This window comes from Baudoinia panamericana (genome assembly GCF_000338955.1).
Source record: "Baudoinia panamericana UAMH 10762 unplaced genomic scaffold BAUCOscaffold_10, whole genome shotgun sequence".
Lineage (NCBI taxonomy): Eukaryota > Fungi > Ascomycota > Dothideomycetes > Mycosphaerellales > Teratosphaeriaceae > Baudoinia > Baudoinia panamericana.
In genome coordinates, this window is record NW_006911266.1 from 969,936 (window position 1) to 997,783 (window position 27,848).

Below are 27,848 nucleotides of genomic sequence, written 5' to 3' on the forward strand. Positions count from 1 at the left end.
CAGAACGCTGGCATTTTAACCTCTTTGGGTCGGTCACTGGGCACAGAAGGCACGTGAGGCTTCGCTCCTGCAGCAGCGACGAAGGACTTGCTGACGCCGCGATTATATTAGCAACTACAAGGGCAGAAGCTAGATAAAGACGTGCTCCGTTACGAACCATATTTAATCAACCACAGACATGGTGCAGCCAAAGAAGTGGACATCAAGACCCGAAGTGGCGGGTGAATCTTGGAATCTGGAGCCAAAACCCCCGCATCACGGATGAGCTTCCATCTTACCGACGTCGGCTTCTGGCGGTCTAGCGTACTGTGCGCTCAGCTCCTCATCTCTCTCTCGCTTGTTCCTGCTCACAAGCACTTCCGCATGCGTTACCTTTGTACGTAAGGCGCTCATGAAGCGACCAAGGGGAGATGTTGCCACGGGCCCTGGGTTGCCAGACATGGAGGCTACCTGGATCGATACGGCCATCGCCAGGTCGGAGCTTCGCTGGAGGAGCAAGTTGGACGCGGCGGGCGCTGTTGACACGCGCTCATGATCGCGGACCTTCTGAGGCATGTCGGCTCGCGTAGTATGGCCCTCCAGACTCTGACTGGACAATAGCCGCCACTGCTTGAGCAAACTGTGCCCGAACATTTTGCTTCAATTGTCCGGCAACATGGAGACCGTACCGCGTGAGTATCGAATGTTGCAACGAGCATCATCTATCTTCTGACAACAGACAAGTGTTGTCTCTCGCCATCAACAGACTCAGTTGACCTACGATGAGCTCGATCGGAAGAGCAATGCCTTGGCGCGCGGATTCCAAAGTATTGGCGTTAGGAAGGGTGACCGGGTCGCAGTCTTCCTTGGTAATAACATCGAATTTGCCGTGGCGACTTATGCAATCTTCAAGCTTGGTGGGATTCTGAACCCTCTTAACCCTTCCTTCAACGTCAGCCAGGTCATCTCGGCGGCCTCGCACCTTGGAACGAGCCACTTGATCATTGGAGCGGAAACGAATCTGATAAGGAGGCCTCCGAGAAGTAATGTGCAGATGCTAGAGCAAATTGTGCCGAATATCAAAGGGAGCAAGCTGAAGTCGGAATCCATGCCATCGTTGCAGCAGATCGTTCTTGTTGACAACTCGTCCGGACGGGTCGACACGCAAGAGCTAAGAGCTGCAGTCCCTTTCCAGGCGCTGTTGGATGGATCTGAACAGTCATTACCGGATCAAGGTCTGCATAAGGACGACGTTGTCAACATACAGTTCACGAGTGGAACAACTTCAATGCCGAAGGCAGCGTGCCTTTCGCACCGGTCAATACTGAACAATGGCATGCAGATCGGTGACCGTATGCTGCTGACGCCGGAAGATGTCGTCTGTTGTCCGCCTCCACTGTTTCACTGCTTTGGCTGCATTCTCGGCTACATGGCTACTGCTACGCACGGCTCCTCGATCGTTTTTCCTTCCGAAGCTTTCGACCCGCTCGCGACACTGAAGGCTGTACAAGAGTACAAAGCCACGGCTCTCTATGGCGTTGCAACGATGTTTCTGGCCGAACTTGAGTTGCTCGCCAATGGCACTGTACCATACGAAGGCTTTCAGCACCTACGTACAGGTATCGCAGCTGGCAGCTCCGTGCCAGCGGAACTCATGCGGAAGTTGCACAAAATCTTGAATCTGCACGAGCTCACGATCTGCTACGGCATGACCGAAACTTCTCCAGTGAGCTGCATGACACGCACAGACGATCCCCTTCAGAAACGCATCGATACTGTCGGCCGCCTTATGCCACATGTGGAGGCCAAAGTAGTCGACATTGAAGACCGCAGCAAGATACTGGGCGTCGGTGAGCGCGGCGAGCTTGCTGTATCTGGGTATCTGGTTATGAAGGAGTACTGGGGTGACCCGGTCAAGACGGCAGAAGCCATGATACCAGACCACGAAGACCCAACGAAGCTTTGGATGCTGACCGGGGACGAGGCAAGCATGGACGAAGAAGGCTACGTCAGCATCACCGGCCGTATCAAGGATCTGATTATCCGAGGCGGCGAGAACATTCACCCGCTGGAGGTGGAGAACTGCTTGCTCGCGCACGACAGCGTTCGCGAAGTCAGTGTCGTTGGCCTACCAGATGAGAAGTACGGTGAAATCGTTACCGCTTTCGTTGTGAAGGCGCAGGGCGTGGCTTTGACCGCCCAAGAGGTCCGAGACTGGGTAAGGGAGAAGCTGAGCGGACATTTGGTGCCAAAGTACGTTTTCTGGACTGACGACTACCCGAAGACTGCAAGCGGCAAGATCCAGAAGTTCAAACTGCGCGAGATGGGCGTACAGTTGCTACGCGACGGACAAGGCTTGGAGTAGTCGTATGAATGTGGAGGGCTCGCAAGCTCGCTCCGGGGTTGTGAAGTGGTTGTGCTACATTGTTGCTAACGACCTCTCGCTCTTTTTCATTGTACCGTTTCCAAATCATGCCACTGCTGGTATCTAGTAACACTCAATCAACACGCAAACACTATGTTCCTCCTTGCAACCTCTAAACGCCACCACAAATGCATCTCCGCAATCGCCGCCCTTCAGCATGGGTCCAGAAAAGCGATGTGCTGTTAAACAATAGTTGCGCCACTCAGCACTTGAGCTAGCGATGTATAACTGGTATGTGCGGCGAGTTCGCCGTCCTCCAGACAGATAAAATAATATACTTTTAAGCGCCTCCGGTAGCCCACGGCAAACGACTCAGTGGAGGGGAAGTGAAGGCGCGTCGTCGAAGCGGAATTCTATATACAGCATTGCTGTCTTGCGTTCGTGGTCGTCTATCGGTGCGCCGCGTCTTCTCCGGGCGCTTTGGGGGTTGTGTCGCGCTCGAACAGTGGCGCTCGTGTTGCGTCCGCATGATAAGGGTGCGTACTCGACGCGGTGTCTTCTCGTCGCCGTCGTTGCGCATGTCGTGCACACGGAGACTATGTTGCAATAAGTTCTATGCAGGCTGCCGTGCGTGCACTACTGATGTTGGTCGTCCTTGTTCTCGCCAATGTGGCGCTCGCTCTCTGGCTTCCACGACCCTATACGACTTGTTAGCTGTGCCATCAAGGAGTACGTGAGTCTACGATGCGCTCCATACCTTCGAACGCGTGCTTGACAAACGCCATAGGATCGTCTTCCTCCCCGGCGCCCATCTGGCCAACACCTGGCGAGAAGCTAGTAATGGGCAGAACGACCACATCGCCAACCTTCTTTGCCTGCTTGATGCCGGTGAATTGCTGCCAAGTGATGTTGCCTTTACTCGTGGCCATGTCGAAGTACTCGGCGTTGTTGAAGAACTTGAAGATCGCATCCGTCCACGCTGCTGGACCGGTGAACTCAACCACTGACTTCATATGTTCCTTGTCCAGTTCATGAGCCTGCTTTCTTCGTAGCGTCTCCTCGACGATCGTGGCTACGACATCCACGAGGATCGGATGACCCGGCTTGCTTTGTATGGTCCATTGGCAGAACTGGATCCTTCGCGAATACCAGTCGCGCCAATCCGGTCGGTCCGGATCCGCCTCAATGCCAATAACCATTCCATAGGTACTTCTTGGCACTTCCGGTGGCACCCATTCAACCGCCGACTTCAGCGCAGTTGTGTCGATGTCACTGTAGATGCCTCCTCTGGCAAGTAGGATCAAGTAGCGAAACAAGTCTGCCTTGAGCACAGGCAGCGGCAGCGCCATGTACGCTTCAACCACTTCGGGCACGCTGGCATAGAAGTGCTTGATGAGGTGCAGCGCAATGTCGTCCGTAATGACTTCGTGCACAAACGACGGATGCATTTCGGTCCATGATGCCTCTGCTGCCCTCCAAGCCTCATTGAACTCTCCCGATGAGGGTTGGTACTTCCATGTCTGCCACACGTAACCCGGGAACTTGCTCTCGACATCGTACGGGAAAGCGTACTGAAGCTGTTTCCGGAGAGGCATTGCTTTCAGCTCATCGAGCGGTATTTGCTGAATGGGCTTCTTCGCAAGCGCCACGCGTCCACCGTTGTCACCATTCCATTTGGCGCCGGTTGATGCTGGTTTTAATTCGGCAGTGGTACTTGCGCTTGCACTATCTGTCGTAGGCGGCATGAGAGATGGCTCGGGGCCGGCATTTTGTATGCTCTTATTGTCTGAGTAGCTGCCGGTCGGTTTGGGTGAGTTTATAACTATCGGGGAACGCGAGCCTGCTGAGTGCGTGTTCCGCAGTAGAAGGAGACATGTTAAGATGAAAGCGGCGACCACGAGCGCTCGCCGAAAGGTAATCATTGTAACTCCTTTGAGCCTCTCCGAAGCGAAAGTAACTGGCTATATAGCGACCAGATCGCGAAAGACCGGCTACAATGTCCGACAGCGAAGACGCTATTTGTGGTGCGGGAGTCCGTCGGGAAAGCGCTCGACGCTCGTGTGGGAAAGGGTGCCGGATGACGACGACGCTAAATGGATGAGACCCTAAAGCGCAGGGTTTGGCTGTCGATGTGTTATTGACCGCCGCATGGTCTCAGACGTGCAATGGAAAGGGAAGCGTTGTTGGCGTTGATGTGGTTGTTGGCAAGAGGATATTATGTGCAGAGTAGCATACCTTAGATAGGAGGGAGGTGGTGGAGACTTGGCGGGAAACAAGGATAATCGACGGCGCACCTTGAACTTCTTCCGGGCGCACAGAAGATGGAGACCCGCTCAAAAGGGGGATGGCGCAGTCAGTCGCGATAAGGTCAGCGACCTCCTAAGGTTCTAAAGCCCACTTTGGGCGCGGTTGTGCAAGGCTGGGTCCTTCGATTTCGTGACCGTGCAGCGTGACGGGCTGGCTGATGACTGTGATGGGTGTTGACGAGCGGTATGGGTAAGCCGCAGTGCTCGCAGTGCTGGCGAAGCAATACTTCAAAGATGTGGGTATCACGAAGATGTTTCAGGATGAGAAGCTCCGGAACATGACTCCGAGCGATCACGACGATCTTCCGAGTCAATACGAACAGAATGCGGCGGGAAGAGCAGGCAAGTGCATATCCTCATCATCGTTATCAACATGTGCACGATAGGACCCAGCCTCCGCAAGCTTCGCAGGAAGTCATCGCACTGTCTTTCACACCGCTTGCGTTACGGCCACGCATATGCGCTGCCAGACAACCTCCAACCACCCGCATGCGTTCAATCTGTGCAGCGCTGCTATATCGGCAAGCTGATCCTGCGTGTCAGCCATTGCGAGGAGCCCGCAGAGCTTCGCCTTGCGCACTGTTGCACGTACCGTGCATGAGCTAAGAACAAGGGGCCGTCCGTAATAAGCTTTCCACTCATGGCGCTTCCCTTTACCGTAAGCAGATCGCCGGTTTTCCTTAGCGTCAGCAGGACGAGCAATTGCAACTGTCATCTTGCAGTGGTTGCAGGTTACAGACATTCTAGACAGGACTAACCTTCAAATGGTTGTCCATCCTGATAGACGCCTTGAACGTGGTGCAAACGGCCAGCTGGACAATCATGTTAAACAAAGCTCTACCCGGATGCTGCGTTGCGGACCCACCCACTTGGGTTTCAACAACTGCAGCGAGCCGAAGTGGAGTACATCACTACCTCATACAACGGAGAAAGTGGAGGATGTCAAAGCGAGGCACAATATCATGTGCCAACTTGCTGTACACCTACGTATCTTAAGGAAGTACAAGTCCTGCACCACGCTGAACAGCATTCGTGTTGTGATCGGACAGCTCCTCCTTGCCTTGATCATGGTTGATGAACGACTTTTCTTTCGGAAAGAGGACAGGTCGGCACATTCTTACTGCGTCGCGCTCGTGTCTACACTGTGGCGCTTGTTAACTCACTCGTCTGCATTGCTGTTGGTATTTGCATCTCTGAGCTCTTGCGAACAACAACTCGTGTTCTGTCACTGCTTGGATGATTGGACAACAGAAAATCGATGGACAAACTTTCCATCGGATCGACCCGCTCGTGTCGTCTGTTTCACACGTGCAGGTCTACGCACCATCGCCAGCTGAGGTCGAACTCATAAAACGCCCTTTCTCTCGTAAATAGTATAGCAGACGTGAGTATGATACATCGCGACCACACCGCAGCCGTTATCAACGTTATCACAAGGCTTGACCGTTACCAGTCAAGAGTCGGCTGGCGCTACCGAACTCCTTACGCTATTTGCATCGCCGAGGAAACTCCCCTTAGATGCCAAGCGCGCGGCGAACGCCTCCTAATCTTCATGACCCGCATATAGATGGAACATTTCCCAGTCGACGAAGTCTTCGTCGGAGATCACACTGATTACGCTCCCGTATGCTCTCGGAACTATCACGAAGACCTTGGCAGGCGGGATATCGATGGCATGTGTCATTTTGTGCTCTCTGCTGCCAATATGCAGACTCTCAGCAACTTTAGGCCAGCTAGAGGGAGAGATATTGTGTCGAGAGCGTAACATGGATTGTGATCGTTCAAGCTATCGGCGATTGCGCAGCGGTATGGCTGTGTTTGTGGGAGGCTAAGATGGCCTTCAATGGGCTGAACTCAGCTTTTTCGCCTTCCTACGCCGCCTCAGGACCACTCTTGGTCCGCCTGCTCAACCACTAGCATATCCCGTTATTGGGATCTTGAACAGGCTCGTCTCTGCTCCGGGCCCTTGGAAATGAGCTCTTTGCCCACAAGTGCAAGTGCAGCAAAGACTTGGGCCCTTCCCTCACCAGCGCAGGATGCTCGTGCTTTGGTTTGACCGAAGAACCTTCACACCATCCTCACACCCGCCGGACCCGAAGTCTTGGTGCGACGTCGTGTTGCCAGCCTGTACGGCGATCCTGCATCGTCCAGTCAGGACAAGTTTGCTGCTGCAACGTACAACCACCGACCCCTGCCTCTACGAACGATCCAAGAGCCTGCTTCTCTTTCCCAGCAGTCTATACTTCCATTACCAGCAATGCAGCTTCATCTTGGGCTCATGTTCGAGGCATAGTATGCTTCCCGAAGTTGCCGCGGTGTAAGCCTACTGGAGCTGCAACCATTGCTGGGGGATTGTAGGCCTTCGGCAATGGGTATTTGAGTTGCCGAAATCGCCAAGCGGATCTGCGGCAACTCCCGGAACAAGAAAGCGACGACTTTACTGTCCATGTCTTTTCTCTGAACAGTTCCGGTCGATTGCTGGCTTCATGAACTCACTGAAGACCCACACTCCAATCATCCATGCCAGAGAAAGAGTCCATCAAAAAGTTGTTGCTGTCGGTAGGTAGAAAGCCAGACCACCAGACAGGATCGTTAACCTGGTTGCCATTGTTTCCGTTGACGGCGAAGTTGCCAATAGCGTCCAGATCGGTCCATGAGAAGTCACCCATAGTCTCATTCAAGTCGGGAGAATGCTGCAGGATTGACGCGTTCGAGCCTGGCGTAGGCCCATCACTGCCAGGTCTGTACGGGTTGGTTAGGGTCGCTGTGCTTTGAGCTCGTCTGTGCTCTTTGCGATCGACTTTGTCCCAGAGAAGCCTTAGCAGCTGCGAGTATCGGCTGCCAGGATGGTGAGAACCAATGCCAGAACGCTCAAGCCGGTTGATGGTCTCTTGCACCATCTGCCGCACCGACCGCTCTTCGTCCGCTGATAGTACGCCGGCGCACCTGGCGCGGTACAAAAAGACAGCACTGTACACGCAATACAGGTAAAAACGAAGTGGCATGTACCGCAAAGCTTTCTCCGGTTCGACGAAGGTATTGCACATGCTTAGCAGGCTCTTGGCGGCATCCAGGCCCTCGTAGATGAACCTTGCGTCACCCACTGCGCCAACATTGTTGTAGAACACGCGTTGCACGGATGGACTGCGCTTTTGCTTCATTGGTTCAGCGCTTTGGTCTTGAGCCAAAGCACGCTTCACCGTAGCGTGGAAGGCAAAGGCATTCGTGTACAGCCTTAGGTAATCGTAGCTCATGAGGAGGGTGGCTTTGAGGTTCGCCGAGCACGTAAGTGTGCCCCAAACGGACTTCCAACCGTAAATCGCACTCCGGAAGTCGTCGATGTACTTGATATAGCCGCCAGATAAGTGGCTTCGCATGCTGTTACCTGGGTTCGAATATAGCACATCGTGTACGTTGGAGAAGAGCAGGGTCAGCTCGAGGGTTGCTTGGAAGATGCTTGCGAAGTCTTCGCCGCCTGGTTCGGAGGGTGCTAGCATCGGAAAGTCTTCCTTTCGCAAAGTGGTAAGCGGTCCTGGACCCCGAGACCAGAAAGCACGGCCAAGACGTATGGAGATCTGGCGATCGCTGATATAACAGGCTGTCCATACGAGCCGCTTTCTCTGCCATTGCGGGTCCTTGACATCGTCACCCTTGACTGCGAATGAGTATCGATCTAACCCCAGGAAGTAGCCGATGCGAAGCGCAACTCCGACGTGCATCCACGCTTCGCGGTCTTCCTCACCTCGTCCTACGTGACCCGCATCACCTCGAGATGTGTATGGCGTCCACTCTGCGAGCAGCAGCAAGGCTTCGACAGCCTCCACGTTTGCAGGTCCGCCGGCCGCTAGCGCCGAGACCAAGGTTCGCATATACTCTGAGCAAGCGACGAAGACACCAGGTTCCTCAACCAAGTCCCGAGAGGCAATCACGAGGATCGCAGTCAGTAGGTGCTTCTCATCCCGGGCTGTTCGGCCGAGGTCGGCTGTGTCGAGAGTGGCCGCTGGGACAAGGGGAAAGTAAGGATGATACCAATGCTTATATCGCCGCAGCAGATCGACAATACGAGCCTGACTAAGCCGTCCGTCTCTGATCAACGGGTAGTCTAGCGTGTAGTGGACTATTGACGAGCCTCCATTCGCTCCCGTGTGGTAAGAAGGCTCGCCGTTGCTCGCAATTTGCGCAAGGATACCTAAAGCATCAGAAGGATTGAGCATTTCGTTCATTCCAAGGTTGTTGGATCCTAGGGACGACTCCCGCGTCGCACCAGGCCTGGCGAATGCATTGTTGCTGTCCGAGCGCAGAGCCGGGTCTAGAAAAGCTGCGGGACTGGGCGAGGGGACCATGTGCGGCACCTGGTTCATGTTCGCATACTGTGGCCCGGAACTGCAGAACCTTTAGCTATTATCCGGGGCGCCGAAATAGTGCAGAACACTCACAAGTCGCTCGGGAAGCTGGTATCAACACCAGGACGATCCAGCTTCGGCGTCCGTGCGGGTGGTTCCAGATCGTCCTTCACTTCAGACCCGTCTAAAGTGCGCTTTCTCACGCGACGTCCGCCACGATTGCTGCCACCAATGACACAAACCTGACCGGTGGACTTGCATCTGGCGCATGGGGTGCTTACTAGACCATCTATGATAGGCCTAAAACCGATAGGTTAGTTGGCACCAAGCAACATATGCAGGTCACCGAACGAGCATATCATGCTCCGCCCACATGCGGGAGTGGAGACGCACAGATGACAGGCGGATTTGCGCTTTCGACATGTCAGGCAAGCTCGGCTGGTCCTCTTCTCCCTGTTTGCGTCAGATGCCCCATCGTGGGCGGCGCCGCCATCGTTCACCGTCGTCTCTGGTGTGGTGCTTGCGTCCATCTTCAATGCTCTCTCGTCTGGTGTCGGAGCGGCATTTGAAGGTCAGCCGAGGAGGGCTCGCAGAAGCCGCCGCCAGTCGAGCGTGCCAAGAGATCTGGAGCTGAGCCGAGGATGTCTGACCACTACCTGCCTTCTTCCACTTCGCTCTTTCTTCATTTACTGAGTGTGGTCGTCCAAAACACCTCAGGTCTCCCCTACCGCTTTGGCGCCTGTGAGATGGCATCGTACATTGCAGACGGGTCACCATGCGGACGAAATGCAGGACGCGATGGGTCTTGCACGTACCCGCAAACGCTGCTCGTGTTTGCTCTCGCTCTGCGAGTTCGCCAAACATAGCAAAAGCAGATGTGCTCCAATTTGAAGTTGCTCGCAGAGAGTAAGCGGCACCCATCAACAGGCAGGTACTATCCGCGGAACTGTCAACACACAGCGTTGGATGGGTCCGGTTGTACTTCTGGCGCACCATGGTGGTTTCGTCGGTGTACTGCACAGCACAAAGGGCAGGCACGGAAAGCTTGGTGAGTTGGTCGAGTGTAGTTACATGGGTGAGTCATTCGCCAGCTTTCGATTCCGTTCCAGCGCAACAACTCTGTGCAAGCCCCGGCGTACATGTATTTTCAATTACCTTCCCTTGTCCACTCGCCTGATTCCCGCTCCAACCATCTCGTGTTGCACATATTTTGGCATCGAAGAAGCTCCATGCAAAGCCCAACCGAGCAGTGATTGTTGCGTCAAGCCTGCAGCCAGAACGTGGATCCCAGCAACTGCGTCTGCGCAGACACCGCCGTGCCGTGCAGGGGTAGCAAATGCCTCTTCGATGTGCTTGGGATTGCGCGCCTTCCTCATGGCTCAGAATGCTATGCGGCTGATCCCGCACCGCCGTTGTTCCCTTCGACTTCACCACCGGAGGTCCCACCTATTCTACACACACGCATCCCTCTACCATGAAGGGTTGTCAGCTATCTATCCAATCTTTAGCATGAACGAAGGTCTATCGGAGCGCTTCGGGCGCTCCAGAAATGCTATCCGTCCAGCGGGCGAATCGGCGGAGCTCTGGGTCTTGCCACCACAGCTGAATCTCCACGTGAGGCAATACTTTGAGGATGGCAAGAACCCCGTAGACGGCGGTGCTTGGCTTGAGCGACCTGAGTTCCCATCTTCGGGCGAGATCCTTGACGTCGACACCAACTCGTCTACGTCCTCCGATATCGTGGAGCTCGTGGCCAACAAGCCAGTAGGCGCCTGGCAATCTAAAGGTCAGTTTCGGATCTTATCTATTCTATTCCTCTACGAGCGCTGACCAATGGCTTACAGAGGTATATTTGAGCGCCATGTACGAGCTACTCCGCGAAGATGCTGTACGCCCACTGCGCCAGGCAGTTTCCGCTGTGCGCGGAACTCCAGCCGCAAGTGAGGACGCGTTCAACAGCACTATCGGTATCTATACCAAAGTCCACATTTGCGCTATCACTTGTTCAAATCGTGGTCTTGCTCATCGCGTCACGTTCAGCCTGGAACGCGTCGGCAAGATGATCCGCTGGGAGCAGAGCAAGCGACTCATTTCTGGCGGCATAGTTGCGTTGACTCCAGCAGATGACATGTTCCAGAAGAAGGCAATTATAGCCACAGTTGCTGCTCGACCTCTAGAAGTGCTAATGCAGAACCCACCGGAGATTGATCTGTTCATAGCACGAGCGGAGGAGATGGAGCTTGATCCGGCCGTTGATTGGGTTATGGTTGAAAACAGGTCGGGCTTCTACGAAGCCAATCGACACACGCTGACGGCACTGCAGCATATGATGCGGGAGCCGTACGTCTACCAGTGCCCGATGCTTGATGTGGAGCTGACCGTGTTCACAGATTCCCGCTTGCGGAGCACCTTGTATCAGCGCAGAGGAACGTCCCGAGCCCGGAGTACCGCCTACAGCACCCGGTGGTCGACATGACACCTGTACTCCGAAATAACAAGCATGAGACGTATGACAACGTCGACATCGTGAGCCGTTGGCCAAGCCAGCCTTCCAGCGATCTCGATGCTTCCCAGCTAGCAGCTCTACGTCGCATATTGACCAAGCAGCTGGCACTCATACAAGGTCCACCGGGTTGCGGTAAGACTTTCGTGTCAGCCAAGGCTGTGGAAGTCATACTCAAGAACCGCGCCCCAGACGATCCTCCACTGATCGTCGCGTGTCAGACCAACCATGCAGTGGATCAAATGCTACGGAAGATTGGCGAATTTGACAAGAACTTCCTTCGCCTTGGCGGACGGTCAAAGGACAAAGACATCAAGGAGAACCATACACTTCACAAAATAAAGCAAAAGAATGCCGACAACGCAGTAGCTGGCTGTCTCAAGCCCAGTGCGACGAAGAAGATGAGAGACCTCCGCAAAGACATCGCCATCGTGCTAAGCCCGCTGGAGCCGAAGAAAGTTCCGCTCGATTACCGCATGCTTGAGAAGATAGGGTTATTGACGCCCAAGCAAGCGGACAGTCTCGAGGCTGGCGCGTCAGAGTGGGTTCAGGACAACCGAACTAATCCAAACGAGGCTCGCACCTCACCTTTCACGGTGTGGTTGGGTTCTACACTAACTTCGGTGCCACCCAAGCAACAGCCAGAGGAATTTGGCTTCGAGTACGAGGAGACTGACCTTGCTTTCGAACAGCTCAGAGAGCTGGAAGCCGAAAACACAGCAAGAGATGATGAAGACTTCGAAACTCTAGACGGTCCAAGTTTCACGCTCGCGGACAATTTCACGTGCCGGAAGGTCACCGGCGTCAGCGAGGCGAAAGTGCAGAACCACTTGCAGAAGGAGCAGAACCTGTGGAAGATCCCAGAAGCCGTCCGTGGTGAGGTTTACCGCTACCTGCAGGCCGAGACGAAGAAGCATCTGCTCCAGTCGTTTCGCGAGAAGGCCAAGCAGTACAACGACCAAGCCGCAAGACGAAAGACAGGACTGTGGGAAGAAAACGAAACTGTCCTCAAGAAACACAGGATTATTGGGATGACCACGACTGGCTTTAGCAAGTATCGTGGTCTCATTGCCGCTCTCAAGCCCAAGATTGTACTCATCGAAGAAGCCGCGGAGACTCTTGAGCCGCCTGTCACCGTCACAGCTCTTCCCTCCGTGCAGCACCTCATACTGGTTGGTGATCATCGACAGCTGAGACCGAGCTGCGCAGTCAAAGCCTTGGAAGACCCTCAATGGGCTTTCAACATCTCGCTCTTTGAGCGTATGGTACAGAATGGCCTTGAGTTCGACATTCTGACCAAGCAGAGACGCATGATTCCTGAGGTTCGCCGCCTTCTTCAACCTATATACAAGAACTTGATCGAGGATCACGCGTCAGTCAAACATTCAGCCAACCGTCCGGATGTACCCGGCATGGGCGGTGTCAATTCGTTCTTCTTTACGCACCAGTGGCCAGAGCAACTGGACGATCAGATGTCTGCGTTCAATGTCGACGAAGCTGAGATGATCGTAGGCTTCGTGGAGTATCTGGTCTATAATGGCGTTGAGACGAAGGACATCACCATCCTGACGTTCTACAACGGCCAGCGCAAACAGTTCCTTTCAAAGCTACGTCAGAGACCTTCATTGTCCGGCTACACTGGTCCTGTTGTCACAGTCGACTCTTACCAAGGTGAGGAGAACAAGATCGTCATTCTTTCGCTGGTCCGCAGCAATAATAAGCTCAAGATCGGCTTCCTCAGCGTGGACAACCGTGTCTGCGTGGCGCTTTCCCGGGCACAGTGTGGCTTCTACATGTTCGGCAACGGTCAACTCCTGTACTCCTTCGACGAGACGGCGTTGAGACAGTACAAGGTGGCGAAGAAGAACGGCAAGCGTATACCCAAGCCTCACGCTCTGTGGAAGCAGGTGTTGGACATACTGGGTATGCAAATCATGCGAGAAATGTCGCCGCAAGCATCACTAACATTAAGCCAGGAAATAAAGGACCGAAGGCAGAAGATCGTCTCAAGTCGGAGCCGTTGTCAAGAGTCAGCACTACGTTGCCTGTACGCTGCAGCGTGCACGACAATCGGACGCTGATCGGGAGTTCAACAGACTGGGATAAGATTACAGGCGGCTGCGAGCTCAAGTGCACCGGGACGCTTCCATGCGGCCATGCGTGCGAGCTCACGTGCCATCCTTTCGATCACGACGTCATTAACTGCGTTCAGCGTTGCGGTAAGCCTCTACCTTGCGGCCATGGCATGTGCGAAAATGCATGCGGCAAAGTCTGCTCCTGCAAAATGTGCGTGAAAGGCCGTGGTGTGGCGAATATCACTAACGCTCAGCCGCGTGAGCACCAGTTGTTCGACGCTCTCGAAGTGGTGCGCAGTCACGCGTCCTCGAACTCAGATTCATGGAAGTCATTCGCTGAGGAGGAGCCGCTTCGCTATGCTATCGCTGCTTCTGCGCCGCCATCGCAGCGCGCAAGTCCGGAGAAGAGGGTGTCGCCCACGAAGACCCTCGCCAAGCCAGCGACTAAGGTCAGCCGGAGGGTAGAGCTTCAGCCAAATCTTGGTATAGACGGAGCCGCATCGTCAACGGGTGGGAGCAGGCTAGGGTCGATGTTCATCGATGATCTCGCGACTCTAAGCGTAAGCGGGGACAGTTCGGTGAAGCAGTCCACAAAACAGGTCACGGTGGGTGCGAATGGCAAGAATACAGAGCGTGAGGACTGGTCGAACAGGGCGAGCTTGCTTGACGACTGATGAAGATGCAGCAAGCTTGTGGAGAAGGTTCGCTCGAGATCACCAACCATGTCTCAGCCTTGAGACAGCGGATGGCGTCCGTGTAGCGACCACAACGTACTACTACTGTGGTACACTCTCTGAGTTCTACATAACACTGCCAAACAGCTACTCCTAGCCTTGATCCAGTTGCAACCGTCAGTTCGATCGCACCTTCCGTCAGTAGCATTTTTAAGGAGTGCAGGGAGTTCGCGGCAGTCCATGCGTAAAAGCATAGTTGGACATCAAAACATTATATCAAGCAACCATTCAACATCATCCCGCGGTCTCAATAGGCGCGGCAATATGTGGTATCGCTTTCCGAGCGATCGAGCGCCGGGCCGGACTTACCGGCAGAGCGACTCCGCCACCATGCTCCCTTTCGTCGAGTCGCAGCTTACCAACACTGGCTACCGCTTGTGCTACGCCAGTCGGAAGTCCGTCATCAGCAGCACCAGGTAACGCGACACTGCTGGCTTTCAACGTCTCCTTGATGTCCTTCAGCAGCAGCTCCATCGGACAGATGTATGTGCGGCCCCTTCTCGACGCCACGACGTGCCCGCAGACTTTCCCATCATCGTTGCCGACGACCCAAGCTCCAGAGTCACCACCCACGCCAAATTCGCCGCTGACGGTCCAACTGGCCGAAAAGGTGCTACGCCCGTGAATCTTGACGAGCTCCATTGTGCTTGAAATGATGCCGGATGCTAGTCCGCTTGTGCGTCCGATGCAGTGCACGCTCGAGAACGCAAGTGCTGAGCTGTCGCGGATGGAGATCTGTAAAGGCACAATCAAGTTAGCAAGTGTTTTCATCTCAGCGCCTCGAGGCAATGCTGGACAGGCGAGGGCGCACCGGATACGAGTTACCGCAACTCCGACCCATAGCGCAGTATTTCGAGCCTCCCTGAATAACATTGAACGGATGCACTCTGGGTGGCTTCAGCTTGATGAGCGCCCAGTCGATCTCCTGCGGTAACGATGCGATACCTTGGTACCCATCTCTAGTCGAGCCAACGCCGCTACGTTTTAGGCCGGAAGACGCGAAGACTTCACCAAGCGTATAAGAGCTCAGATGATCGTCGTCAATTGAGTCATCGTCGTCCTCGTCGGCGTCAGCGTGAAGGTTGCATCCAATAGCGTCATCAAGCGCAGGCTGGGTGATCTCGATCTCTTCCTCGTAGTCTTCTGGTGCAATACCAGGCAAGTCACCCTCATGCTCTTCAATGAAAGAGTCCGTATCAGAGACTGATGTTGGTCGAACAGTGCTGTCATCGTCTGAGTCGTCGCTTCCAATGCTTGAGGAGTCTGAGCCATCATCTTCAGCTCCTCCAGTGGCCCCAGCTTCTGGGTCTTGCTCCTCTAGATCATCGTCTGGAGGCTCAAGCATGTGGTGAACGCTCATGCCATAAGGAATGTCATCTACAAGGACTATCCCTCCAAACGAGACGGGTGGTAGGTGCTCTTCATCCCTATAGGCGCCGATGGAAGCGCCACACAATGGACGCTCTTGATAGTCAGGATTAGCTGCGTGGTCAACCATGGTCTCCGGCGCCATCGTTCTCCGTGCGGCTGAATCACCATGGCGCTTCGATCTCCGACAGCGCGTGATCTCCTGCGTGGTTGGCTTGACTCGCACGTCACAGATAGAAGGGTCGTGCTTGAAATGCTTTCTCAGTGCCTGCTTGACCTGCTTGGTCGAGCGGCAAGTGATCAGGAAGGTCGGTCTAGCAGTGTCTGGCGTCTCCCCATACATCGTGAGCTCTATGCTGCTGGACTCAAGGGAGCCTTTGAGCGCTCTCTGGCAGACCTTCGCAAGGTGACACATTGCACCCCCTTCCCAGTGATCGATTACCGTCTGTGGGACCCTCATTGTTGGAAAGCTGCGGCGAGGTGGAGTCTTGACCTTATCGTTGTTGCTTACCGCCATTTGTCTTTCAGCTAGCGGTGCGGTAGCCGCATTTTGCAACCGAGCACATCGTTGGCGCCAGACTTGCTGCAGCAGGATGATCTTACGCTTGTATTCCTTGAAAGAAGGCTGCGTTACTGTGCCGCTGGATTGTCGGTCTCTGTGTTGGGACACCATGGATTGCCGAGACATATGGCTATGTGTCGAGACTCTCCTGGACGCCGGTATTTGACCGGTATGTTGCCTGTCTGGATAAGGGCCCACCGACGCCGCGGCAAGATTTGGTAGCGAAGCCAGGCGTTGCGGCGCACTTGTTGGCGATGCGAAATTCTGGTTCGGATCAGACTGCTGCCTCGCTAAGGTATTGGCTTCGGGAAACGACCCGTATACACTCGACATAGCCTTAGACCCAGGTCGTGCACCAGCATTTTCCGCAAGTGATGTTGTCGTAGACGATGCTTCGGGTAGCCCGTCGTCATCGAGCATACAGCACTTACGGAGCTTACCAATAACGGGCGCGAAGACGTCATCCGTACTCAGCTTAGTGATGTTCACTTCGTCAGCTAAACGGAAGCAGGCTTGCACTGCTTGCATGTACGCCGACCCGCATCTGTGAGCCAGCTTCGGAATGTAAACCCTCTCAAGGCGGAGCTGGAAATCTGCAGGTGTATACTTTGACTTGAAGAAGTCGCTGACGGGCTTCCAGAAGCCGACCTCAAGCAAGACGATGGCGAGGCTATAGAGATCGTACTTTATGTCGTCGGCAAGAATACGATTCGGATTCTGAGGGAAGTCGGCGGGATGTCGATAGAGATTCGGGACAACAGCACGGCTGACGCCCTCGACCGTACATTTCGAAAAGAGATCGAAAGAGGCCCAAAGAGGTGCACGGATGTGCTGCTGAGGCCGCTCGGCGGCAGTCATTGTGAGGACGACACTATTGCTACTAATGTTCCCGTGAGCAAGCTGAGAGGCGTGCATACTGTGAAGCTGCTCAGTCAACCGGAGAGCCATCGTGAAGCGGTCTTCGAGAGGCGGTGCGTCCAGTTCTGTTGGAGATGCTTGCGACTTGCTGGCCTTTTGTATCAGGTTCAACAAGCTGCAAGATATCAGGTTCTGCGGTGCTCTATGCGAGTTGCCTTGTAGCTTGTTCTGCAGAAGGTACGGCACGTCGTAAACAAGGCCTAACCGTGGCTGGTCTGGGTCTTCGAAGTAGCCGAGCAAGCTAAGATTGGTCTGCGACTCAGCTCGCATCGGTTGAAGGTATGCAGCCAGCGCCTCGAGTCGTTGTAGAGGCGGAGGCACGTGAGTGTCGCGATAGACAGTGTCGAAGTTGGCGTACTCTACCAAGACCGGGACTTCTGGCGCACTGCTCCCAAGTCGACTTTGTACGCCCTCTGACGCCCTGCAGCGTATCAGACGCGCCGTCGATCTAGTTACCCATGGGACACCTTGGCTTTCGTACGCAGGCGGTGTTTCGTTAGGCAGACGCAATGCTGCAGGCTCGATACTGGGTGGTAGACCTGCGTAAGGGGAGAGGGTAGGCCTTTGAAAGGACGGATTGACAAGCGTGACCTCAGAAGGTGCGAAGCTAGGCGATCGGGGCAGACTCCCGCGGACCACCGAAGGCTTGCCAGTGTTAGACTGTTGAGTGGACGTGGACCTGAAGCTCGGGTGTTCACCCCGAGCAAGCGCACGACGCGACCTGGACAGGTCGTACAAAGTGTCAATTGAGGTCGTTAGGTCGTTTAGGAGGTCTTCATATCGTGCTTGGTCAAACGTGACCGGCTTCACGACTGCTTTATCGCCACCGAGCCCAATCCCGAAGCTGGCTTGCTGAATGCGCTCTGCCTCCTCCGTCACTTCCTTGATATTCCGGAGTACGCTGTCCACGGTCTCAGTAAGTCCAGCGCGGGCTACGGCATCATCAATGTTGCCATCGGCGCCTTTCTCATCATCGCTCCAGGCCAGACCCCATGTAATCAAGCGGTCCTTCTGGATTTTGAACTTGCGTCGCAAGTCCGGGAATTGTTCGCCTACAGACGACTGCCAGTTCACGCTCGTCAAAGCACTCTTCTTGGTGTCGGAGTAGAGCTGGGTCAGATGGCTCGTTCGCATATGCGCGTGATGCGCATGCCTGTACGCTTCCATTGTCTTAGATGCATGGATTCGCGATAGTCCAAAGGTGGTATTCGCAAGGCGGCTTCCCTCAATTCAAACATACATCATGCGGACAGTCCTAGAGATGATAGCATTATTGAAGCTGCGAGATGAAGATTGGCCCCGAGGCATCTCTATTTTGGTTAATCGGCGGCCTAGATTGAGGTGCGGAAAGCTGCTGCCTTGATGACATTCCGGCTAGCGTGGCGTCGCCGATCTCCACCTGAGCCCTCAGCCACACCATGAAAGTCTGGCACCAGCATGAGAGACAAGACACGCTTACATGTAGCAAATATTCACCTGCAACGGGTGCATCTCTTCGGAGTGTCCCAGGCTCACAGGAAGAATGGAGCTCATGTTACGAGTGTGATATATGCCAGCAGCCGCAAGTCTACTTTGAGGCCGATTTGGTCTCGCGCGTGGAAAGCGCAGTAATGGCAGCAACGCCCAGTGTCGCCGTTGCGCCTGCTCTGATCACAGTCTATCCTTCCCGTTTGAGCCATCCGAAGCTCAGCCGGCTCCAGCAACCCTGTCATGTCCCGCGTATCTCTCACACGGAACAATTAGGTCACGGTGTATCCGCCATCCACTCTGATGTCCGCTCCGGTCACGTAGCCGGATGCGTCACTGCACAAGAACGTGACGGCACCCATGAGATCTTCCGGCCGACCCATTTTACCTTGCGGAATAAGGCTTGTCCACTTGTTCGCAAGCTCTGGGTTATCGTCGAGGATCTTCTTGGTACTGCATGGAAATGTCAGCTTGCTTTGATTTCCACCCGGCAGAATGTCGACAACTCACAGCGCAGTAAGCATGTAGCCTGGGCTGATACAGTTCACGCGGATGCCAGCGTGTGCCCACTCGACGGCAAGCGAAGCCGCCAAATGCCTTACGGCGGCCTTTGCTGCGTTGTATGGAGCTTGCGGCTGTGGCACGTTGACAATGGCACCGCTCATACTGCCAATGAACACGAGACTGCCCGGTGCCTTTCGCTCCATTAGGTGCTTCGCAACGCCGATAGCGAACAGATATGTGCCGTTGACGTTGACACCCCACAGCTTCTGCATGCGGTCGTGCGGGTATGAGATCGCGTCGAAGTTCTCCGTGAAACCGGCGGAAGTGACGAGGTTGTCGATCTTGCCATGATCACTGATAATTTCCTCTAGCGCCTTATTGACCGAGTCTGGCGATGAGACATCGGCGTAGTGAGCCGTTACCTTAGGAACTTGGTCCGCGCCAGGGTTCTCGGAGCGAAAGTTCTCCATGAGCACATCGGCTTGCCTTGCGGCTTCGTCCTCTGTGATGGCCGTTAGCTAAGCTCTTCGCCGCAATTATACATCATGGTCATACTATTCAGATCCACGATGGCAACGTCTGCACCGCTCACCACCAATGCTTGGCTCATCACCAAGCCTAGACCTCGAGCACCACCAGTGACTACACCCACCCTGTTTTCCAAGCTGAAGCTCGCTAGCGTTCTCTTAAAGTGAAAGCCACCTCGTCCCTGCACAGGCTTCGAGCTTGGGAGATTGGCCTCTTCGGGGTACTCAACCCTGATAGTGTTGTCCGTACGCGAGAACTGACCCTCATGTTGAAAGGCGCCAGGCTTGCCAGCAGTGCTGAGCTCATCGTGCTTGTCAGAGTCGTCCTGAGACGAGTCTCGCTTCAGCGACTGGACGTTGCTGAAAGCTCGAGTCGCGATAGGTGTGGTTGAGCAGGTGGGCGATCGGATGGCAGTGGCCGAAGCTCTCGAGACTTGCCGGAGTAGATTGTTCTTCATCGTAGCTGTTGCAGCGAGTAATTAATACGCGTACGCTCCACGCAACGTTACGAATACGCATCCTACCTTTAAACCAGAACGAACTGATAGGCGCGTATCAAGGATGCTCAGTGATCCTAAGATTTCGAGGTGATGCAGGCGTGGAAAGTCGCGTTTAATGCAGGTCCTTTGGCGGCTCTTTTACGAGGTATCAATGTTTGAATCTCAGGTACGTAGCCGCCCGAGATAGCTCCCCCAACATTATTTTTCCGCTACCGCAACAGACTTTACGTCAGTGTTCAGGGCGGTGTTCGAGGGTCCGGCGTGGAGTGTGGAGCAAGCGTGTCGATCATTGGAAAGACCCACGTGTTTTAGGCAAAGTGAGCGTGGAAGTCGGATATACTTCGATTGAATGTACGTTAGGTGACCATCAGTCGAAGGTTAGATATCTCGGCATAGAAATCAACGCTTTTATGCTGGGCTCATTCACCACCGTCGCTACCCTCACCTCATCATTGCCGCGCCACCTAGCCTCCCATTGAGCACTGTACCGTGGCTCCTCCTCTCATTGAACGCTGCAACAGCAGCGGCTACCAGGCGCACGTTGGCCGGCGCATCAAAACAGCTAAGCTTCTGTTGCAGAAAGCGGAAGCACGCCCCATTTAAACAGTTCTTGTCCGCAGAGACGGCGTCCAGCTCCCACGTTGTCCACTCGGACTTCCAGTATTTGGCTGGGTAGCCTGCGCCGAAAGCAACAGCCAGAGCGTTATTATTGAGATAGGAAAACTTGTTGTAGTCGGCATCCCCACCATGAGTTCGACACTCGGTCGTGTAGCCGTCGTTGTTTGAGCAAGATGCTTCAGGAGTGATCAGCAATACGCTCGCCGTATCAAAAGTGAGAGTGAGTGACTTTCTGATCGCAACTGACAAGCTGGGCTGAGTCGAGCTTGGATAGGTCCTTAGCGCCTGCACTGTGAGGTGCAAGCTGCGCCTTCGCCAGTCACCAGGATGCAACGCTTGTAGTGGCTCTTCTCCTTGACCGACCTGAAGACGCCTACAGCCATACCAGTAGCATAGCCGATGGAGCCAAAGAGTATTTGGATGATGTAGAGCGTACCAGAAAGCAGCTTCGCCTCTGCCAGCCCATACGCGGAGGTACCAGTCGCACCCACGACACTATCACCAGAACGGGAGAACTTAGCATGGGTCGGCCAGAGGTAGCTCTGTGTCAAATGCCCTCCTTTCTCCGGGTTGTTGAGCGGATATGGATCCCAGTCAACCTTCTGCATGAACGCTCTTTGCTTGGGAGATGTCTTAAAGGACTTGATCACAGCCTGGAGAACGTACTTATCTTCAGATCCTACCTACAAGCTCTGATACATGAAGAACCGCTGGAACTGTTAGTTGCACCGGCTCTAAGGTCGTGAGTAAAATCACCAGTATTGACATCGCTTGGAAGAATCGAGGGTAGCTAGCTCGTAATATGTCATGACATGAGATACAGCTGGCAATGTTATTGACAGGGCCTCGACAGCCTACCACCTAGGAACCCCCCGTACTGTCAAGACGCCGAGCTGTCTCAGGCGCGTGAAGATATAGCTGCCAATTTTGACCTGTGACATTATTGAACCCTGCTATTACCACTGCTCCGCATCGTCAATCAGTGGTAAATTGTGCCTACCAGAAAGTTCACGACATGAAACGTTCATTATCCTCGACGCCTCGCAGTGTCAACACGGAGTAGATTTACGTTGCCGCCCGATCACGCATCTGCGGCTGACCACGCCTTCCCGGTTCGTCATCAAGCGACTCGAATAATGGCTATGGATGGGGATGTTTTATATGGAGGCGTTGATGGGACACATTTCTATCGTATCCGCAGTTAGCCAAGACGGTTGCTGTCGTTGACATACCTAGGTGACTGATTGTAAGGTACGATCGCAAGCCATGAAGACGAAGATGAAGTAGACGGAACGTCCTTCGTCGTGGTCTTATGCCGAACTCAAGCTTTCGGCTTACTGCAAAGCCGCAGCACAGAGCCTCGGCCTGGATCGCTCATGCTGCGGCGACTACCTCTAACGACACACCACATGGGTCTGCCATAACCGAGTTGCCATCTTTGAGCCCCCACGCCAGGAGATTTAACGGTCATCGATCTTCACATCGAGAGAAGAGGAAGTAGTCACATCGGGTCAAGTTCAAGGTACCGTAAGCAAGAGCGCACCATACGATGGAGTATGGACCCTTGGCGGCGCTCGTGCTTCGATGATTGCGCCCAGCCGCTAAGTTCACCATTGTCACAGCTCCGCGCGGCCCTCATCTACCGCATCAACACAACACTTTGACCACCAGCATCAATATCACAAGGCATCCATAGCTACCACTCAATCGTCACACTGCGACTGACCACAACAACCATGCTCGGCCGTACAGTCGGCCTTCTCACGGCTTGCGCCGTCGGCGCCAATGCCCTTATATTGCCGCCTGGCGTAGCTTCTTTCAGCCCTTCGACAGGAATCGATACGGTTGCCAACCCACAGTCCGCTCGGATCAAACTTCCGTGCTCGTCTTGCAACTGGCAATACGGCCACCGGGATCATGGTTCCGACATCTCCTTACTACGGTCGGGAAATCGTAACAACAGCCTTCTGCTGAAGTTCGATGTCACGGATGACGGCAAGCAGCTAACGGTGAACGGACGCCATATATACCCTCCGCCGTTCGCGGATGGCGATAGGCAGCTCCAAGTCAAGCAAACTCCTTCTGATGGCGAAGTCGCGATCAATGACTGGCTTGTGCCTATTAACCTGCTTGCAACCATGTACAGTCTGGAAGAGTCAGAGGAGGAACCCCTCACGCCGGAGGGTGACGTCCTGAAGACTATCAAATTTGAAATCTGGGAGCTCAATGAGGAGCCAGTAGACGCAGACGTGGCGCAGGTGAAGATGTTGAGGACAAGTGAGGGTGACCTACTCATCATGGAAGCCACTTCTGTGCCTGCGTCTGATAACTTGGCTGTTGGAGATGCACCATTGGCGCTCCCTCCGCCAATCTCATATGGCGTTGACAAGCACGGCCCACTGAGCATGGAATGCGATGGCCTACCAGCGCCAATTTGCAGGATCAAGGAGGAGATCGAAAAGGCGATTGAACGCATTCGCAAGCCTAAGGGCACATCAAAAGGTGGCTGTAGAGGCCGCAAGGGCAATCCTGCAAAGAGGCCAGGTCACATGAGGCCTCCGTTCGGTGCACATGGCGAAGAGGGCAAGCATGATCGCCCGCACCATATGCGCCCACATGGCCAACATGGTCACGGCGAGCATCGCGGTCATCACGGTCGCCATGGCCACCATGGCCACCATAGGCACGGTCACAATGTGCTACACGGCTTCGTAAAGGCGTTCATGGCAGTGTTGATCCCGGTGATGGCAGGCATCGCTGTAGGCATGACTGTCAGTCTCATTGGCCTGGTTGTTGGACGTTTCGTGAGCTTCGTTTGGATCACTGTCGTTCGTGGTGGGCGTCGCGGCAACGCTAGCGAGGTCGCTCGCGTCGACGTGGCTGAGAAGTGCGAAGAGAAGTCGCTGCTGGCGGAGATGGAGCCGCCGCCAGTCTACGAGCACGCGCCCGCATACGAGGATGTCCAACGTGAGCAGAGCTGAAGGGCATTGTTGAGCAAAGTGCTGGATGACGTACTTATGCATAGCTTAAACGATGTCCACGATGGAAGAGGGAATGTTTTTAGGTTTTGTAACGGCTCTGGTCGTCGGGCGTAGTTACGATTGTCAGTATAAGACTTTTTTCGTTCATAGACATGTTGTAACAATGAACACTCCCGATCAGGAGCACGTATGCACCAGGAATGGGAACTTCGGATGTGGGCGGGAAGCTTCGATAACCAACTTGTCCACACTCCTTCCCTTCGCTACCCGGATGCCGAATCAGTTAACTCGCTAATAGTGTAGGTCTGCCTCAGCTCAAGGTTTAACAGTGGACCTGCAGAATGCCGGTAAACCTAGGCAGCCGCATACCGAGGCTTTATTCTTGACAGATTAATGGTGTCCCGTGGGAAGATGCGCCAAAGTAGCCAATCCGAACGCTCGATTCCAGTCGACCGCATCCAACCTTGCTCAGGATCGCTGATATCGGCGAGAGTCAAGTCGATCGAGGAAGACCCGATCCCGACGTGCGTGGCTGCCATGCATCGGCTTGTCGATCAAACGAACGCTTGTTCACGAACCACCACCAACCTATGGGAGCGGGCAAGATTTGAAGCGAACGAGTCAGCGAAGGCCGCGACCTTCATGTCAACGCGTGGGGGGAGTACTGAAACGGTCTGTTTTACAATGCTGGGAAACCGTCATCGTCGCTGCCAAGTTACTCAAGGCAAACAGTAGTTGAGCCGCTGTCCACCACTGGCCCCTGGTTAACGACCACAAGGCTTAGCGCCTGTGTCAGAGTTCACCTTTGAATGCCGACAACCGGTGGCTCACAACGATTCGTAGTTAAAGTCCTCTTGCGTAACCTGCATATGCGGTGGGTTCCAGCAAGCTTTCGATGACAGACTTCTGCATGCCTTCTAGCTTTGCAACCGTGTACTTTGCCATATGCGAAGGTTGAACCTTGAGTGATGTTAGATGCAGTGCATGGGCGCGATTGCGTGTCTCACGGATCCCTGCGGTATCACCTCCCGCCAATTTCGCATGCCTTGGAAGTAACGAGGGAGCATATAGGCGATATTGACCCTGGTCTTACTTGATCTTCCATGGCGGCGGTTATGGACACTTGATATTGAACACGGCATACAACAACATACCGACTCTCGTTCAACACTACCTTATACAAGCGATCATCCCTATGCGATCGTACACCTCTATAACTAAGGTGTCATTCATTCGTTTGCCATTGACCGCTTAAGATATCTACAACGACGTTGCGATAGAATCGCCACTTGGACAGCCGCAACTTCCATCTCGGACGCTTCGCCGCGAACAGCCGTATATCTGTGATCCAGCAACGACTCCCAACAAAACTCCTCGCGTTAACAACGACTTACCAACAGTCTACCATCCCCACCCAGGCCCGTCACGAGCAGATCTGGGCGTCACCACGCCTCTAAGCGTCTCTACAACGCATCTTTGTCTCACCTGCGTGTACATTGCCACCGAGGAGATGGCAGCAACGACCTGCTCTTGCAGCCACAGCATGTTCGATGGCCGCGGCTGTTGCCCGGCATGCTTTGAGCGACAACACCAACGCCATTATCGGCTGTCCGGACGCCGTGAAGCCCTTCGTGAGCCCACGCAGGGCGCACGTCGGTCTTCACCTTCCGCAGTTGCCGTCATCAACGAAGCTTTTCTCCATGGCGAGGACGAGGATTCTCTGCATTTGCTACCTGCCCATCTCTATCGCGAGCCTAGAAGGCGTGCATCCACGCGGGCATCCAGCTCTGCAGCAATTCCAGCCCGGACGTTGGCCTTCCGCCATCAGGATGACCAAGTGGGACCGGTGGTGGGACAGTCTGTGAGTCGAGGCTCAAGTCCATGCGCGACTCCAGTACCCAGCCGCATCGCACAGGACAGCCCGCCGTTCGTGACTCCTCGACACAGCGATGAGCATGCACGTCCAGAAGCGAGCCAGCTCGCGCGGCCGCAGACGCCAGATAGTGGTAACGGTGTCGGGATGAAGACCGATGCGTACTCGCCTATGGCTGCTCCATTTGCGAGCTTGCGACACAGAGAGCTATCTGTAAGCCCTAGGAAGAGAATGGGTGAGGCTGTGAAGCAAGAACGGACAAGCCTGGAGATGGAGATGCGGTTGTTTGACGGGCCCGCCTAAATTACTTGGTTGCCGGATTTTGTGAAGCGTTCGATAGCGAGTAAGGTGTTGGCGGAGGTTAGATGTTGGATTCTAATGATATCAAGACCTGTCCAGTGCTGGGCGCTGCCAGAAATTACAAGATTGATGAGTCGGTGTTGCTATTTCTTCTCATCCTTCCCACGACTTGAGTACATCTTCTCCGTCTTCTCACTCTTCTCATTCATCTTCTTCCCCTCAATGCGCTCCAAGGCATCTTCTATCATGCCAATGTGCCCGCGTAGAGTGCCCTCAAGTTCGTCCATTCTCGCTTCGTGCTCCTGCAGGTTGTACTCATGGTGCGATTTGAAGTACATTGTCACTCCACCGAGGGCCGCTAGGTTGACGAGTTGCAGCAGTGCAGTGGGGGAGCGCCAGGATGCCATTCTTGATTGCACGTGCTTGTGTATGGTAGATGTGCTCAGTACAGAAAACAGGACTCTCTCCGTACTAACCTCGGCCCATGACGAACAGACTCTCTGATTGGCTATGGCAGACGCTGCGCTAACGGACGGCTGTATTTGGAAGCTCGGCAAGGACATAGCACGTAGACGCTGCAGACGTGCACTCACAAGGCTACCTACTGCAGTAACAAGCACCTGAAGCATTGCAACAAGGTCTGTTTATGTTTACCATGACCTGACCACTTCAGTATGCTGCTCTTCAGAAACAACCTCGCACGTTGTTGTCCGCAACTACGTGAACCGACCGCTGATATCACCACTGCATAGTAATGATACCTGCTAAGCATTGCTGCAGCGCCCGATATTGCGATGGCTGTAGCAGAGCGTTCTTTGCTGGGAGTCGGCTTGGGACAAGTCACAACTTTACTGGACTTTTATGTAACTACACGAATATGAATGCCCAAAGACGCTGCTGATGCGATGCGTTCTCTCTCTTCCGCACTGGAGTCACCCTCTCATCCGGCACATAGGCGAGCCTAGCATGCCTTTACTAATCGGTACGACACCAAGCGAGCACGCTGCGTAACCATACCTCCTGCCCTTTCCGGCCAATGCTGGCTGTCAAGCGACGATCGTTGCACGCAAAGTACAATCACCGGGCGTCTGTTCGATTAGCTAACCAACGCCGAAGCAAACGATCAAAACTGCGTGATGTTGCTGGCTCGATGGGTTGGTGCCGTAGCTAGATTGCGAGGCCTTTATCAGTTTCCCAAACCTACTTCCCACTGCGGGCATCTGGTCGTTACTCACATACTTCTTGCTTCAAGCCTCTCCGTGGACGATCATCATGGCCTCTTCAACTCCGAAGCTGCCATTGTTTGATCACAAAACAATCCACCTCCTCGCTTACGCAGTTCTCCTCGGTAGCAACATGCAGCAGACCTTGATGAACGGACCGATGGGCTTACGAGTCCTCACGAGATCTCAGTTCAGCATTCTGCAGCAAAACATATTCCCACCATACTTTACAGGTCACGCACTATTCTCGTTCATCACTCTCGCCACGGCTCCGCAACAAGAGCTGTCCCAGCGAAGTAGCACATTGGCGCCTGTGCTGTTCCACGGGTTGCTTAGTCTAGCCAACCTCCTCTACGTCGGGCCGCAGACGATCAAGGTTTTGCGGCAGAGGACTCATCAAGGTTTGTTTGGCGCAAGCGGCTCGTGGTAAGCTGTAGTTGGCGTACGCTAACATGAAGCAGAGACTATGGATGGCAAGAAGTGGGACGATAAGGAGCAGTCACCGACAATGAAGAGCTTGAACCGTTCCTTCGTAATCTGGCATTTTCGGAGCTTCTGGATGAATAACGTGGGGTTGGTAGCGCTCGTTTATTATGGAACGTTACTTGCTCGGAGACTGAAGTGGTAGCCTGTTCGCGAGAAGACGTGTAGAGGTATTAGGAGGGAATGGCTGCGCTGGGAATGGTCTTCTATGCTTCTACA

The 27,848-nt window shown here is 54.2% G+C and overlaps 12 protein-coding genes across 12 annotated transcripts; 6 read left to right on the forward strand and 6 right to left on the reverse strand.

Moving 5' to 3' along the window:
• Nucleotides 1-179: 179 nt before the first annotated feature.
• On the forward strand, nt 180-2,705 carry BAUCODRAFT_223006 (uncharacterized protein). The gene is made up of 3 exons (XM_007680886.1): nt 180-551; nt 601-671; nt 724-2,705. Exons 1-3 carry the CDS (start codon nt 411-413, stop codon nt 2,342-2,344), a joined length of 1,833 nt encoding a protein of 610 aa, XP_007679076.1. The 5' UTR covers nt 180-410; the 3' UTR covers nt 2,345-2,705.
• A 275-nt stretch (nt 2,706-2,980) lies between these two features.
• BAUCODRAFT_75204 (glycosyltransferase family 32 protein) lies at nt 2,981-4,266 on the reverse strand (the record flags this gene model as incomplete). Its single annotated transcript, XM_007680626.1, has 3 exons — nt 2,981-3,042; nt 3,102-4,130; nt 4,179-4,266. 3 exons carry the CDS (start codon nt 4,264-4,266, stop codon nt 2,981-2,983), a joined length of 1,179 nt encoding a protein of 392 aa, XP_007678816.1.
• Nucleotides 4,267-5,023: 757 nt separating this feature from the next.
• Nucleotides 5,024-6,153, forward strand: BAUCODRAFT_222973 (uncharacterized protein). Its single transcript, XM_007680887.1, has one exon. The coding sequence runs from the start codon at nt 5,415-5,417 to the stop codon at nt 5,985-5,987; it is 573 nt and encodes a 190-aa protein (XP_007679077.1). The 5' UTR covers nt 5,024-5,414; the 3' UTR covers nt 5,988-6,153.
• Nucleotides 6,154-7,205: 1,052 nt separating this feature from the next.
• On the reverse strand, nt 7,206-9,478 carry BAUCODRAFT_43357 (uncharacterized protein; the record flags this gene model as incomplete). Its single annotated transcript, XM_007680524.1, has 3 exons — nt 7,206-9,020; nt 9,167-9,293; nt 9,387-9,478. Coding segments are annotated over 3 exons (2,034 nt in total), but the record flags the coding sequence as incomplete, so codon positions are not given.
• Nucleotides 9,479-10,502: 1,024 nt separating this feature from the next.
• Nucleotides 10,503-14,245, forward strand: BAUCODRAFT_141556 (uncharacterized protein; the record flags this gene model as incomplete). The annotated part of the gene is made up of 5 exons (XM_007680888.1): nt 10,503-10,779; nt 10,838-11,333; nt 11,384-13,302; nt 13,473-13,715; nt 13,794-14,245. 5 exons carry the CDS (start codon nt 10,503-10,505, stop codon nt 14,243-14,245), a joined length of 3,387 nt encoding a protein of 1,128 aa, XP_007679078.1.
• Nucleotides 14,246-14,539: 294 nt separating this feature from the next.
• Nucleotides 14,540-18,320, reverse strand: BAUCODRAFT_26369 (uncharacterized protein; the record flags this gene model as incomplete). The annotated part of the gene is made up of 2 exons (XM_007680373.1): nt 14,540-15,040; nt 15,117-18,320. 2 exons carry the CDS (start codon nt 18,318-18,320, stop codon nt 14,540-14,542), a joined length of 3,705 nt encoding a protein of 1,234 aa, XP_007678563.1.
• A 125-nt stretch (nt 18,321-18,445) lies between these two features.
• Nucleotides 18,446-20,109, reverse strand: BAUCODRAFT_567888 (uncharacterized protein; the record flags this gene model as incomplete). The annotated part of the gene is made up of 3 exons (XM_007680889.1): nt 18,446-19,073; nt 19,131-19,626; nt 19,680-20,109. 3 exons carry the CDS (start codon nt 20,107-20,109, stop codon nt 18,893-18,895), a joined length of 1,107 nt encoding a protein of 368 aa, XP_007679079.1. The 3' UTR covers nt 18,446-18,892.
• Nucleotides 20,110-20,592: 483 nt separating this feature from the next.
• On the reverse strand, nt 20,593-21,377 carry BAUCODRAFT_74642 (uncharacterized protein; the record flags this gene model as incomplete). Its single annotated transcript, XM_007680580.1, has 2 exons — nt 20,593-21,001; nt 21,061-21,377. 2 exons carry the CDS (start codon nt 21,375-21,377, stop codon nt 20,593-20,595), a joined length of 726 nt encoding a protein of 241 aa, XP_007678770.1.
• A 793-nt stretch (nt 21,378-22,170) lies between these two features.
• BAUCODRAFT_36662 (uncharacterized protein) lies at nt 22,171-23,970 on the forward strand. The gene has a single exon (XM_007680490.1). It carries the CDS (start codon nt 22,506-22,508, stop codon nt 23,748-23,750), a length of 1,245 nt encoding a protein of 414 aa, XP_007678680.1. The 5' UTR covers nt 22,171-22,505; the 3' UTR covers nt 23,751-23,970.
• A 903-nt stretch (nt 23,971-24,873) lies between these two features.
• Nucleotides 24,874-25,996, forward strand: BAUCODRAFT_223511 (uncharacterized protein). The gene has a single exon (XM_007680890.1). It carries the CDS (start codon nt 25,261-25,263, stop codon nt 25,924-25,926), a length of 666 nt encoding a protein of 221 aa, XP_007679080.1. The 5' UTR covers nt 24,874-25,260; the 3' UTR covers nt 25,927-25,996.
• Nucleotides 25,997-26,359, reverse strand: BAUCODRAFT_223512 (uncharacterized protein). The gene has a single exon (XM_007680891.1). The coding sequence runs from the start codon at nt 26,328-26,330 to the stop codon at nt 26,067-26,069; it is 264 nt and encodes an 87-aa protein (XP_007679081.1). The 5' UTR covers nt 26,331-26,359; the 3' UTR covers nt 25,997-26,066.
• An 836-nt stretch (nt 26,360-27,195) lies between these two features.
• Nucleotides 27,196-27,774, forward strand: BAUCODRAFT_150392 (uncharacterized protein; the record flags this gene model as incomplete). The annotated part of the gene is made up of 2 exons (XM_007680892.1): nt 27,196-27,547; nt 27,608-27,774. The coding sequence occupies 2 exons, from the start codon at nt 27,196-27,198 to the stop codon at nt 27,772-27,774; spliced, it is 519 nt and encodes a 172-aa protein (XP_007679082.1).
• Nucleotides 27,775-27,848: the final 74 nt, after the last annotated feature.